Source organism: Phyllopteryx taeniolatus, chromosome 6 (genome assembly GCF_024500385.1).
Source record: "Phyllopteryx taeniolatus isolate TA_2022b chromosome 6, UOR_Ptae_1.2, whole genome shotgun sequence".
NCBI lineage: Eukaryota > Metazoa > Chordata > Actinopteri > Syngnathiformes > Syngnathidae > Phyllopteryx > Phyllopteryx taeniolatus.
Window position 1 is genome coordinate 29,372,264 of NC_084507.1, and position 14,217 is coordinate 29,386,480.

The following is a 14,217-nucleotide window of genomic DNA, read 5'->3' on the forward strand; positions in this document are numbered from 1 at the left end:
TTGTAACCCACAGTTTATCACGATTGGTGATCATCCCCCCAAAACACACAAAAAAAGTCGTTTTGTGGTGACTGGATTTTTATCTAAACGCCAGTATGATTCCTTCCTCTGGAAAAGTATCTTTGCTCTTTCATTTATTTATTTTTTGGCAGCAAATGTGTACTGCAAATATTGTTACCAAAACATTTGCTTCATACCTGAATATGTGCTCGGCCCTAGTTATCCTCTGTACATGGCTCAAAAAGTACAAGGCGAACTACAAAAATCAAGTCCAATTTGTCAAAGTTCACTTCTATTCTGACAATTGGAAAAAAAATATACAGGTGTGATTCAACAGTTAGTGGAATTCAATAAAATTCTAAAATTGAGCTGTACTGTGACCAACGGGCAGGAAAATATAATTACATTTTCTTTATGTTCAGAGATATTATTAACAATTACGGCTTTGAACACTTGGGGGGGGGGGGAAAAAAAATTGTTTTTTTTTTTTGGGGAGAGGTGTGGACCATTTAATGCATTTACAGTATGTAAAGGAAAGGATGAGTCAGTAGATGAAAAAGGTTGAGGAATTGACTGGATTAAAATCATCAAAATGTGAAGCGTATTTAAAATAGTTACACACAAAAATATATCTTATTGTCATTATATGGCACAAACAATACATGCATTTGACACATGATTATGATAGAATGCAGTAATAACAACAAAATGAGATGACACAGGTCTCATTTTTCTACATTACACTCTGAAATGATTTTTTTTTCCCCACCAATGGATAAGTGAATGAGAGGTATCTAGTCACTCGTGGCACATTTTGAAGACACTGTATGCGCGAGGACATACAAAAAGTTGAACACGATGCTGATGGGAAACACCTCATTTGTGTCTTTTTTGTGCAAAACATGAGCTCAGTCTATTGACCTTAAAAGTGCTTCTTAGCATCACCTCACTCCAGCCTTCAGATTTCTCTTCCAAACTGGAGGAATCTATCAAGAACCGGGAAAAAAAAAAAAAAGAAAGAAGAAGAAGACAATTGTAATCAAAAGCGTACTGTACGCGTGTGTGTATGAGTATTACCGGTGGGAGTAATGCAGGCTCGAGGTGTCGTCCCAAAAATGACAGCAGTCGCCTCCAAATCAGGCCGCTGCCGAGGAACATGAATCCTGTCACCAGCCAGAAAACACGAGCGTCCTGGAACACAGAAACGTGTCAATAAATATCGTTTTACGTACACCACATACAGCCGCTCTTGCGCTTACAAAATCTCACTGACAAAAATTCATCATATATGAGAAACATGTCTTTGACCCTTCCGTCTTCACTAACGACTCTTGGAGGACTTGATGAAGGCGGACACTTTAAAACATGGCCCAAAACAAAAACAAAGGCAATCTCACCTCTTCAAAAGACGACTCCAAATTCATTCCGAAGGCCACGCCGATGAGACCAAATAAGGAGAGTGAGAAGGTCCCCATGGTCAGTTGCAGGTTCAAACGCATCATCACATTTCGATGGCTACAACAGACAGCGATGGAGCTTTCAGGACGGGAGCGTTTATGCGGAGAGCAAGACGTACCTGTCCAGATTGATAAAGATGACACTCTCCGAGTCGTCTATCAGGCCTTTCAGCTCCCTGGCCTCGTTCCCCAGCTCCTCGGCCTATTCGGACCGGGGCGACGGCACAAGCGCAGTGTAAGAACGGAGCGAGCTTCGAACCTACATCATTGTCAAATCCATATAAACTTCTTTTACCTGCATGTAGTAATTATCCAATAAATGTTCCATCTCCTCTGCGTGATCGATCCCCAAACTGCTCTCCTCACTAGAAAAACAAAATATTTACTACGAAAAAACAACAACAACAAACAAAACTTATGTAAGAATAAGAGATAGCTGTGCATACAAGCGGAACCATCAATAATGAAATAAACAATATTTAATTACATTCTGTGTGTGTGTATTGAAATAGTGTATTGACAGTGAGTAAAAACATTAAAAAAAAAAATTAATTAATTTAAAAAAAAAAGCCTCCATGTGACCATTCAGTGAAATAACATTTATTGATATTTAGGACAAAATACTGCCAGAAATGTCAAAATCACACAGCCAAAATCATCAATGCACTGGGCAAATTTTGAATTAAACATACATTTTCTGGCAGGAAATCACAAAAGAGTGTTATGGTGTTGCAGAAATAGCAATGCAGGAATATTTAGCATTTTCCAAGATGAATTATATCTGAACATTTTGAGGACAGGCAATCGTTTGCCCCCATTCGAAGCAATCCAAATACATCATAATAGGATGGGTTTTTTTGTTGTTTTTTTTGTTGCTTGTTTGAAAAAAAACAAGAAAACTTACAAAACTCTGGGGTCCGTCCACTTGGTGAGACAGAGTTCTTCAATGATTTCATCCTCATCCAAAATCTTCAGCAAGGAATCCTTAAAAACCTTAATGTCAGTCTCCAACTCTGATAAACTGTTGAGAAACACAAAAAGACAAACGACAAAATTGTGTTCATAAAAACCACTGTTAATGGTGAACCGGCGTTTTTGATATAAAGTGAACATGAGATTTCAATACCAAAATGTGGCTGCTTTAAAGTAATTAAATCAGGGAAACCGAATCAAAGTATCTGGATCAATTCTACAGCTGTTGATCACAGACACTCTTTCAGCACTGCTCACATTCGTTTCAGCTCTTGTTGGATGTTTGGTTACCTCTTGCTGTTCTGCAGCAGTACGTGGAGTTTACTTCTATCGGCAGACAGGATTTTCGGATCCACCAGAGATTCCAAAACGTCCAATATTACTGGCTCAACTTCGTTGAGCCGGGTTTGCAGGTTGTTTACCTGTCGGGTGAAAATGCGCTCGAGCCTTTATCTTGTCAGTGGGTTCAAAGAATGAGCGGTGGGCCTCACCCTGTGCTGCAGTATGGCCTCCAGCGCCCGGAACTCAAAAGGCAGCGAGTGCGTCTGCGAAGCCAGCTGCGGGGCCAGCTCGAGCACGAGCCAGCGCTCCAAACCCAGGCCGCGGAAATCCAACACCAAAAGGCAACGGGGAGTCACGATGGCTTTTAAAGACTGCGGAGACCATGACAGCTTGTTATCCTTGTCGTCACTGAGTTAACGGGTCCATTAGTCTGATCTGAACGGGAAATATTTGAGGCCAGAGTCTAAATCGATAGAGAACATAAGCTGGTTTGGAAAGCAAGAAAATAGACCCGTCACATGCACAATTCGTTCCTGAAGTGACGCTCACTTTGTGACGGAAACAGTTATCTTGTTGTAGACTTTGCCGTTTTGTACCGGGCGGCCAGGACAGAGATTGCATACATCAATTTTGACTAACTTTGATGGCTGGCATATTTTTACCTCTTTGCCATCATTTGTACTCTTCTGTGGTGGCACGACGGAGAGCAAAAAAAACAAAAAATAAAAAATGCAGACGATACTGTGATTCTTGAGGCACATTTCCTCCAACCGATTCAATTTCTGTATTCTACTTCCAACAGCCTCAAAATGAACCTTTACCCCACCGAACCCGCAGCGGCGACTCTGTCCCTGCAGCCCCAGGAGCTGAGCCTCCATTTGTCCTTCCCTCTTCACATGAGCATACCTCCATTCGCAGGATAATGCAGTTGTTTCTGGTGGTGAGGCTGGTACTGTGCTGGAAGCGAAGATCCCTGGCCTGAAGACTTAATTCCTGGCACAGCTCAGTTTTCTTCTTCTCTATAAACAGAGAAAAACAGCATATAGAGTGAGTGAACTGTAACAACAAAGGGATTTTTTTGTATTTTTTTTTGAAGGCTTACAGGACTTTGGAAACCACGTTAAACTAAACAACAAAAGTAAGGCCTCAAACAGAACGCGAGCTGAGTGATGTCAACACGGCTCAAAAGACCCAGCGTATTCAACTATGCCACTGCATGGATCACATGAAAAAAATACGGGAGAAAAGAAATTCCGATAATGACACTGACACACCACATCATGAGACGGTCCACAACTGCTCCGAAAATGCCAGTGAGACAATTTGAAAAATCCTCGTTGATGAATCTACAAGAGTTGCACACAAATCAACCTTTTTTTTCCCCTCCCCCTTTACTTACCGAATGATGTAACATTTCCCTCCTGATCAAATCTCATCTGTCAAACAACAGGAGAAATTATTTTACAACTGTGTGCAAATGGTGTGAAATGTGACGGAGCATCACTCGGACCACGCACAGATCACCTTGTTGTTCAGTTTATCATCACAAGATATGATACTGTGCATTTGCGAAAGCTGCCTCTCAGTCCCTGGACAGGGGTGAGGTCATCATGACTGAAAACCATTGATTATATGTCATTATAATTCGGCTTACCACGACAAAAGGTGGCGGCACAATGGAAAGAGGCGCTTCGGTCATTACGCGGCGGACGATGGACCCTGTTGAAAGACACACGCAACATTAAAAAAAAAAAAAAATGTATACAATAAAAATGACTTTTGAAATGTCACAACATCCGTGCATCTCATAATGTCGGTATCATGAGAGCACCTGGCGGATGTGCTCTTCGGGAGCAACCGCGCGTCGTGATTGTCACATGAATTCTAGCGCCACGATGAGTTCAGCGGGCGGTTTGGCCAAGGTCTCACCGGGCAATGATGCTCCCCCTCGCAGCAGGTGCTCGTTTGTCGCCGAGCGAGCCGGACCTCTTCTTCTCGACTCGAGCGGCGAGCGAAGTGCCTCGGGAGCGCCTTGGCCGCCGCAAGGCGCGTACCTCGCACCGACGGCTTGAGTGCCTCCCGTGCCAGAGCTTAAGAGGCGCTTTGAACGCAAGTGTCCTGTGGACCGGAGACACATCCCCGAGCGCTTCATACATTCGCTCAGCAGCATTCTGTGTAGTTTCATCTCCGAAGCGAACCTAATTCCCAAGACCACGCAACACAAGGGGCAAGGAATTGTGACTTGAGGACAGGTGGGGAGAACTAGTCCCCCATAATAAAAAAATGACACCCGACTTGTGTTTTGAACATCTTAATGAGCTCGAGGAGGCGCTGTCCAGTCCGGAGTTAGCATAGCAGCTAGTTAGCCGGATTACCGAGTTCCAATCTCGCTGACAATCGCCTCAAACGCAAAGAACGCAAGAAAGCTCAAACGGAGTTAAAGCGACAGATTCGCCTCGAACGAAGTTGCCGCGGGCGAAAAATTGGAAACTTCCGAGACAGGAGCTGTGTCCTCTACCCACAATGCACCGCGAGAACGCCAAAGATCTTCAGAGGATGACGCTCACTCCCCACATTTATTTCCCTCCCTTTCATCCAGATACAGTTAGTACGCTTTTACAGCGTTTATATTTTTTCCCAACTTCAAGATTCTTGACTTTTTAAAAAGGTTTTATTTATTCCCTTAGATCTTCAATTGGAACTCGTGCACTCAGACCGTCGCACGTTATCGATGTGCTTCGAAAGCTCCAACGTGGGTCGTGTTGTCGTTTAGCGCGCGCAAAAACTGCCCACGCAGTCGGGCATCTTCTTTCATCAGCATCCAAGGGAAGGAGAAAAAACAAAACAAAACAAAAAAAATCCAGGGAAGGAGGATGCTGCGGCGGGACCGCAGCAGACCTTAATCCACCAAATCCCATTCCCTCTCACTCCTTTGTTGTTGTTTTTTTAGGGGGGGGAGGGGGGGGGGTCGTTGCATCATGTTCCCATCGTGCTGCTCCAGCAAGAGGAGCGCCACATCCAAGCTCCTCCTGGGGGTCTTCATGGTCTACACGGCCCACACCGCGTGGCTGCTCTACGGATTCCTCAACACCAAGCCGTGCGATGAGGGCCGACGGGAGGGCTGCATCACTTCCTACCTGTCGGCCAGACCCAGACTGCAGGTACATTCTGATGCTTACACACCCCACGAGTACCCCCACACTCCTGACAAATATTCATATTACATATATATATATATATATATATATATATGTATATATTATTTTTTTTTTGTCCAGCTGAGTGTGTTCACCTGCCTTGTTCCAGAGAACAGTCAGCTCAACCTGGCTCTCAGAATTGATCCTTTCGACCCTCACTCGACATTTCAGAGGTGGGTTAACATTTACTTTGTATTACCTTACTGAATTTACGCAAGTATAACAAAGCCAATCTCTATTCTTACGGTTCATGGTGTGGCCTCATATAGGGATTAGGGAATAAGAAATGATTACATAAATACTGTACTGTGCTGTAGGGCAACATAGTACCTGTACGGTATTTACTTTAGTTTTAAAGTATAAGATGACACACACAAAATACTTTACGTTGGAAAATAAATGAGCTCGGCTATTGTGAAACATCGACACCACTGGAAAAGTACTTGATGTTGTACTATAGTTTCCTGCATAGGCTTCTTGTTTTCGTGACTTAAGCGAGTGATTTTTGTCTTAAATCTACGACAGTGTTTGTTTTCGGTGTGTGTTTCCCAAAATGTTACGCACGCTGTTGGATGAATATACTGTAAATGGAAATATTTTATGAAACTGAGATGGCTATTTTGAGCGGTGCATTGGATTGAGGGTTTGCTTTAATTTGTAGTATGCTTCTGGTTGAGCGGTAAGATGATGGGTGACGTATTAATCGGTGATTTGTGTTGTGTGTTAGTTTTCTCCAGCTTCTATCTTGTGAGTCAACAATAAAAAAAAAAAAAGGGGAGGTTATTATTATGCGCTGCATCAAAACGAGATGCGTTTCTAATATTTTACCCCTATATATACAGTAACTAGTATTAGTATGTACAGCAGTGCTTTTCTACACCACCGCAGTACGTACTGCAATCGCATTCCTAGCATAAAAGGAACATGCAGTAATTGTAGGAGATCTGATTTTATTAGATTAGCATTATCTGCTGTGGCCGGTGAATGCATTGCATAACATATTGTAAAAATACCAAAGTAAATGGAATTTGTTCAGACAGGCCTCTTATGAATAAAATATTTTCACTGCTTATTTCTACTGAAACCTGTGCTGTGTTCGTCTGGTGTGTGCATGCAGGCAAGTGAACGTTCCCCTACCAGAAGAGACTCGAGCCAACGGCAGTTTATATGCGGTGGTGTACGTCCACAAGGCCAGTGTTTCCCCGCTGGAGGACAGGCGAGAGGTGCACCACGCAGCTCTGCTTACCACCCACATCAGCCCCGCAAACACTGAAGGGCGCAGAGACACTCAGAAGGTACACGGACACGTTAAGTTTATTTGTATAGCCCTTAATCGCAAAAGAGTCTCAAAGGGCTTCGCAGGGCCACAGTTGGCAATGATTGACGACATCCCCTAAGAGGCACTCAAATAAAATAATATTGATACCATTTATGTCAGCTATGGATGTCTCACCAATGTGTACCATGCACATGAGGAAAATTAGTACATGGAATCTGTAGTAAAAACTAGTCGTGGCATTCAATAATAAAACAAAAAAATAATCTACTGATTAATTAATTTGGGTCCTTTTGATGAAATAATCTCTATTAATCACAGGGCAAGTGTGGTGTAGGACACAAAAAAAAAAAAAAGTAAATTGATTGTTTTTGTGTGTGTGTGGCTTCGTTAGCGCTCCAAATTAAAGCATCCTGTATCCCACTGGAGACCCCGGCTGTCAGTCACGATGATGTCAGAGGACTTCACCTTCGCCAAGGGAGGACTCCCCAGCGACATGCGCCGCTACGTTAGAATGTAAGTCGCACGACGGAATGTAGTACAGTAATGCTCTGCAGAACTGATCACACTTTTAGAACACTGATCGGCCTGCGATAAGGGAGAAATTCTCCATGAGTCAGTGGAGCCGTTTCAACTTAAACGTTCTCCGTCAGCTCCCAGGAAGGAAGACGGATCCTCTACCTTCCTCTGCTGCTCATCGACGAGCTCAGCTTCAGAGTCAGAGATCTCATGGTAAAGCAGCCTTGCACCACACACGTCTCACAAAGTGTGAGGAATATTTGGCTTTCAGGTGAAATTGCAGGATGAACCTAAAATGCGTTACACTTGACCCCCCGCTATTCGGCCAATAAGGACCGGGCTGGACCGCGGAAAGCCCAAATCATCAGATTATGGACACCTATTGTAAGTGCAAAAAAGAAAAAAAAATCTTGAATAAACGGGGATAAACGGCCAATAAGTGTTTTCGGGATTGTCCCCCCCCCCCCCCCCCACACAAAAAAAAAAAAAAAAAAAATTAAATTTTTAAAAAACAACTTGAAAAAAATTAGATAAAGAATTGGAAAAAAAAAACATAAATCTGCGACGAGTTGAAGTTGCGTGTGCTGAACTGAGAGTATATAAAACATTTGCGGGGGAATTTAATTGGACCTTCTGTAAACTTTTAAACGCACGTATCCAACTGTTCAATGCTTCAGTACTTTTTTGCTCCTCATTCTCTAAAAGGAAGCTGAACGGCAAAATCCAAAACATTTCCAAGGAGGTCCACTTCTATGGCTTTCTGTGACTCTTCCAGTCTCTCAGTATGTGGCGTATGTATTGCAGTGCATGGGCGCGCTACTACTCTTCTGTGCGTCCTTCCACAGGAGATCAACAGAAGCACCACCCACCTGCCCCTCACTGTGTCCTACGAGGGCCTTTCTCTGAGGAGATTCCGATTTTGGGTCCATCTCCAGGATGTGGTTTACTCCCTGCGGCAGTTCGGTGAGGATGAATGGAGGAATACGTTCCCAAAAGCTGCTGCAAGGAAGTATTTCTTGGAAGTATTTTCAAACGGAGTTACGTATTTGTGGGGGTTTTTTTCGTGCAGGCTTCTCGGAGGAGTACATTGATGAGATTAAAGGGACTCTGGCGGGCTCGAATCTGTACCTGTTACTGCTGAACGCCCTCATCACGGCCCTGCAAGTAAGTTGGTTTACATTTGCCCACACAGTCGATGTAAAAAGTCTACACACCCTTGTTTAAATGCAAGTTTTTTTTTTTTAATGATAACTAAGGATGTGGTTGTGTTCATAATTAATCAATCACAATCAAACTCATGTTAAACGGGAATCAGCACATACCTTTCACCGCAAATGAAGTTCAGATGTTCGAGTAGGCTTTTCCTGTCACTCGATGAGTGCGAATGGCTGTTTGTCTCTGCGTTGGCGACCTCTAACCTTCACAGCTCATATGTGAACTCCTGGCTCTCAAAAATGACATCAGCTCGTGGGGGAAAAAGAAGAGCATGGCAGGAATGTCCAGGAAATCCGGTGAGAGGCCCTCATGTGCAAAGACAAACCATGACACGAGAGAGTGCAAAGAACTACATTTTGTACACATTCAAAACAGTTTTGTGGCGAAGTCTGGGCACGCTGCTGATTTTCCTGCATCTGCTGGAGGAGACCAGCCTGCTCGTGTTACTTCCTGTCGGGCTGGCAGCATGCGTGGAGGTATTGTTGCGACACGTCAGAAATAACACCGAGCACCGAACGGAAATTGGAATGGAGCGACGGTACGCTGTCTCATCAGGTGTGGAAGGTGTTTAAAGTATTTCGGATCAAGGCGAACTGGGGACGACCCACCGTGAGTACCGAAGGAAGCGCACTCACGTTAGCATCTGTGCAAAGTGATGTGATGATCAATAGTTGGGTCTCTAGGTGCAGGTAAACAAGCTGGACGAAGAGGAACAGAGGACAGTGCAGTTTGACAAGCAGGTGCTTCGACTTGCCAATGCTCCGATGTCCTACTTTTACGCACGTTTGACGTGCTGTTTCTCTCCAGGCGTCCGCATACTTGTCCTACTTGATCTATCCCCTGTGCATCAGTGGAGCTATTTTCTCACTGGCTTACTTACGGCAAAAAAGGTGAGTGGCTCACCGTCAAAATCGCTGCTCCTCTGCCTCATCGTTTGGATTTGGATCTGGACTCGGTCTGACCGGCGTCGCGACGTGATCACGTCTCACTCCCGCCAGCCGGTTGGATACTTACAGCGCCCTCATGCGCAACACTTCCCTGATTTATACGATTAGATATATTAGTTATATACACAACCAGTAAGGAAGCTCAAGCACAAAATGCACTTAAGGTGAATAAATGTTGTGGCACGATGGAATGTGGGCTGGGAAAAGTATGGTTGGCAGCCCACACTCTGCCTGCTCCATTCTTTAATCCGGCCCGCCCAACATATTTACATGAGCAACGGGACACATTTTCAAAATTGGTCAATTCAAATGTATTTCATTATTTTTACTCCAGTGAGTGCATTCAATAATAGGTTAATTGATGTATTTTACCTTCTATCTTCAATTCATTATTTTGTAATTATTTGATTAAGAGATTGGTTTGTAGTTCATGAATAATAGAATTGAAATGAGAATGAATTTCACATATTGTACGTGTATTTATTCATTATTTACATTTTTATTAATTAATTAATAATTTTATTAACTAATTCAATAATTGGACGACGATTTACTTGTTGAAAATAGTCAAATGAATAATCTTACATATAGAGTATGTTAGACGTTTTTAAATAGTCGGGGAAGTGCAATTATAATCGAATTTTATATTTGAACATGCCCAACATGTACTGTATTTATTGGTTGTATTAATTGGTAAAATAATTATAAATAATATAATTAAAACTGAGACTTGTTGAATTTGTAAACATTTTATTAGTAAAATGACTTTTTACGAATGAAGTGGCCCCGCTGTCCGTTTAAAAAAAAAAAAAAAAATTAAAAAAAATAAAAAATTAAAAGAGGCCATTGAGCACAAACGTTTACTCATCCCTGGGTTAAATGCGTGCATTTGACAACTAAAATCTGTGTTAGTCTGTGTATGTGTGTGGCCATAATTAGGTGAATTAACACATCAATGTGTTCAATTTTAACAGTTACTTTTCCTGGATGGTCAACAGCCTGGTGACTGGTGAGGTCATATTAATAATCATTGTGTTATCTGAGCATATTTCCATTTTCTTCCAGCTGTCAAATTCATGACATTTGTTCAAGCAATGCAGGAAGTTTTAACCCAGATTTTATTCGGTCGCACTCAAAAGGAAAAACTATTGCACGTGAGAATGGGCAGGAATGCTGCCGGAAAAAAAAGCGACATCTGAGTATGCAAAACGTCTGCAGCCGATCATGACAGCGACAGGGTGCGCTACTAAATTGTAAATATGCTTATCATATACTTTTCAGATTAAAAGTGTCACTTTGTGGTGAAGGTGGAGGAAGTGCAAATAATATTTGTTGTGTTGAGCTATTAAATGTGCTCGTTTTGTTGGCTTATTCAAAAACGGTGAGTAGTTTGTACATGTGGTAAATAAATCTAATTGAGACTGGTTTTGAATAATTTTGAGTGCAATTATTTGACAGTACAGTACAGTACAGTACAGTACAGTATGCCAGTAATGTAGGGACAGAAGCTTCCTATTTCAGTTGTTTTCCTTTTGGACTTCTGACAAGTCATCACGTCCTTTGTTTTACATCACAGGAGTGTATGCATTTGGCTTTCTGTCTATGGCTCCTCAGCTATTTATTAACCACAAGGTCAGTCCTGTACTTAAAACCTCTTACAGTACATTTCCGAGCTCCTTTAAAGTGGAATACTAATCAATAATCAATTATGATGTGATGTTTTCCTACCAGCTGCGATCTGTGAGCCACCTGCAGGGGGCAGTGTTGATGTACAGAGTGAGTGGGATGACCCAACTTTCAATTGCAAGAAATTGGATTTCACAGGAAGGTGTATTTTTTTTTTAAATGCACCCCCCTCCTCTCTGCCAGGGAGTCAACACGCTGATTTCAGACCTTTGCTTCTGTGCCGCCATCTTCTCCTCCTCTGAGGCTTTCTTGTCCTCTCACCAACTCTCCTGTTTCAGAGATGAGCTCTTCTTCCTCATCTACCTCTACCAAAGAAGGTAGCACACACGAGTCTAGTTATCACTAATACGCGGAGGGCCTGAACAACGAAGGTCAAAGGTCTTACTAGCAGGGCCAACTACAGCGCTGTCTGAATGGTCATCGAAATAACCGCAGACTTCCTACTGTCTTACCTTGTGCTTCCCCATCAGGCGTTTGGCCCCGAAGGCCAGAAGATCCGAAAGCGGATCTCACAGCAAGAAAGTCAAAAAGACTCAGTGAGCTGGCGGGAAAGCAAACACCGACCACAAGTCAGACGGTGGACTCGCCAGCGCTCCTTTCCTCTTTCACACGTTCTGTGAGAGAAGAGCCACACCGTCATAAATACACCCATAATGTGCATTTGTCGTGTCATACAGCGTGAGTGGAGCCATTTAACATTCATCCTCGCTATGCCGCAGCTCCATGAGGGTGCGGAACCGAATTCATAATTGACACATGCGCCTGTTGCTCATAAAGTTCACTTGATGCGTATTTCCACTGCAAATGTAAATAGGCTGAATGCAAACTGCTGACTATGAAGAGAAATGTCATGCTCCAAACTGTTTCTAATTGACTGTATGATTTTGCACTTGAATAAACAATGTTTTTGTTTGTGCTGAATGTTCAGGTTGCGCAATGACTTACAAGGAACTGATAATGTGCTCGTGTGTGAGTATGTCTACATTTGTGTGTGCTACACATTTCAACTTTAACACAGGACAAATGTAAGAATGCTGTTTTATGACACGCCAAGTATGTATTTGAATTTGTTAGAAAGGGTGCCATACTGCCATTATGCAATGCATAGGAGTTGGCACTTGATTAGAGAAAAGACAAAGACAAAACAACTTGTCAAGCAGTCATGCAGCACAAGTCAACATGTGCGTACTTGCAAAGGAAAAACAAACAAACACAAAAAAAACAAGGCTTTGGAATTGGCTTTCATTTGGACAGTATGACTGACAGCAGAATAACACGCGACAAGTATCTATGAAACCAAGCATCAAAGAATGCCACACACACACACACACACACACACTGCACGACAGCATTTATGAAATGCTTTCAGCTGAATGCCTCGATGGTAGATGACATGGGTGGAACTGTGATCAAGTGGGATTGTACCCAAAACAAAGCGGGTGGCAGATTCAGGTGGTGAGCAGCGAGTCAGTCTGCGGTTGTGGTCACTATGCTGCTCGGCCTCGTCTTCCTCCCCCTCCTCTTCTCTCCAGGTGAGTGGTCAACTTTCGTGCTTGAAGGCCAAATATATTTAAAAAAAAAATAAAATATATTTTTTTTTTGATGCAGAGTGGCTTCCTGTCTGATTAAATTGAAAGATAATTGAAACAAAGCGGTGAAGTACTTTGGGGAACAAAGAACTGACTAGAAGCAAGAAAGTTTAACTGAAGACTAACCTTCACTGTATCAAAGCAACAGTTCACATTTTTGTTTTCGTCCCAATTTATTTGTTAGCAGGATTCAAACTGATAAAATACATAGAATCATATTTTTTGTTTCATATTGGAACTAAACTTTACATAACATCCCCCAATTAAGAATGCATTACATTTTCTTTGCATTATTAATGTGTTTGGACATTTTCCACCGAATATTGCATTCTTGTTCATGACAAAAATATGATATATTACATCTCTTCCGTATAGTTGTTTGCATGAATTATAGCTCCCGGCTTCAAAACAATCATTTAGTGGTGAATAATTATGTGCAATAACATAAGATGACGACAAGCTATGGATCGCAGGAAGTTCGCATGGGGTTTATAATTATGGGGAAACAACTTTCTAAAATGATCTTTCAATTTTATAACTTCTTTTGGAAAATGCGTTGTCTCCTGTTGGCAGTTGTGCCATTGAGCTGCTACGTGTGCAGTTCTTCGCTCACGAATGACGAGTGCAACGCCAGCACGCAGGAATGTCAAGCGCCTCTGGACATCTGCATGACAGTCGTGGACACTTTAGGTACCGAGCCGACGGACCGTTGCCTGGGAAAGAAAAAAAACACTGCGACTTCTTGTTCGTCGTTTGCGTGTCGTGCAGGTCACATGAAGGCCATCGTCAAGCAGTGCGCCAGCCGGGCCACGTGCAACGGGGCTGCGTCGACCGCTTTCGTGGACTCCGACGGAAACGGCAACGCGGTCAACTGCTGCAACAGTTTCGACTTGTGCAACTTTAGCGCCGGAGAGTCCGTTCACGCCAGAGGACTCGCCTCCGTGCTGCTGCTCGTGTCTGCCTTCACTCTACTGTGGTCGCTTTGAGGTCACGAGGTCAAGTCACACTCGGGTCAAACAGGGCGTCCTCGGGCTAACAAATTAGCATTTTTGTAGAAATGCGAAACTGGCCTAATGG

General features: G+C 42.9%; 2 protein-coding genes across 8 annotated transcripts; one reads left to right on the forward strand and one right to left on the reverse strand.

Annotated features, from left to right (window-relative positions):
- Positions 1–117: 117 nt before the first annotated feature.
- Positions 118–5,243, reverse strand: mrs2 (magnesium transporter MRS2). Of its 2 annotated transcripts, XM_061777227.1 has the most exons (12): positions 4,641–5,242; positions 4,366–4,430; positions 4,111–4,147; positions 3,618–3,730; positions 2,921–3,082; positions 2,721–2,851; positions 2,362–2,478; positions 1,753–1,822; positions 1,577–1,659; positions 1,398–1,515; positions 1,078–1,191; positions 118–986 (listed from the first exon to the last, which is right to left on the reverse strand). In XM_061777227.1, exons 1-12 carry the CDS (start codon positions 4,894–4,896, stop codon positions 942–944), a joined length of 1,311 nt encoding a protein of 436 aa, XP_061633211.1. In that variant the 5' UTR covers positions 4,897–5,242; the 3' UTR covers positions 118–941. The 2 variants fall into 2 exon arrangements, with proteins under 2 accessions (XP_061633211.1, XP_061633212.1); XM_061777228.1 differs by lacking the exon at positions 4,111–4,147 and having other exon boundaries at positions 4,641–5,243.
- LOC133479799 (lipid scramblase CLPTM1L-like) lies at positions 5,198–12,467 on the forward strand. Of its 6 annotated transcripts, XM_061777224.1 has the most exons (18): positions 5,198–5,315; positions 5,399–5,872; positions 5,990–6,081; positions 7,026–7,203; positions 7,579–7,700; positions 7,838–7,916; positions 8,549–8,666; positions 8,773–8,867; positions 9,130–9,214; positions 9,294–9,394; positions 9,474–9,527; positions 9,602–9,658; positions 9,726–9,808; positions 10,840–10,874; positions 11,442–11,497; positions 11,597–11,641; positions 11,735–11,868; positions 12,022–12,467. In XM_061777224.1, the coding sequence occupies exons 2-18, from the start codon at positions 5,690–5,692 to the stop codon at positions 12,089–12,091; spliced, it is 1,587 nt and encodes a 528-aa protein (XP_061633208.1). In that variant the 5' UTR covers positions 5,198–5,315; positions 5,399–5,689; the 3' UTR covers positions 12,092–12,467. The 6 variants fall into 6 exon arrangements, 3 of the variants coding, with proteins under 3 accessions (XP_061633208.1, XP_061633210.1, XP_061633209.1); XR_009789074.1 differs by lacking the exon at positions 12,022–12,467 and adding an exon at positions 11,005–11,118 and having other exon boundaries at positions 5,278–5,872; positions 11,735–11,773; XR_009789073.1 differs by lacking the exon at positions 12,022–12,467 and having other exon boundaries at positions 5,284–5,872; positions 11,005–11,497; positions 11,735–11,782.
- Positions 12,468–14,217: the final 1,750 nt, after the last annotated feature.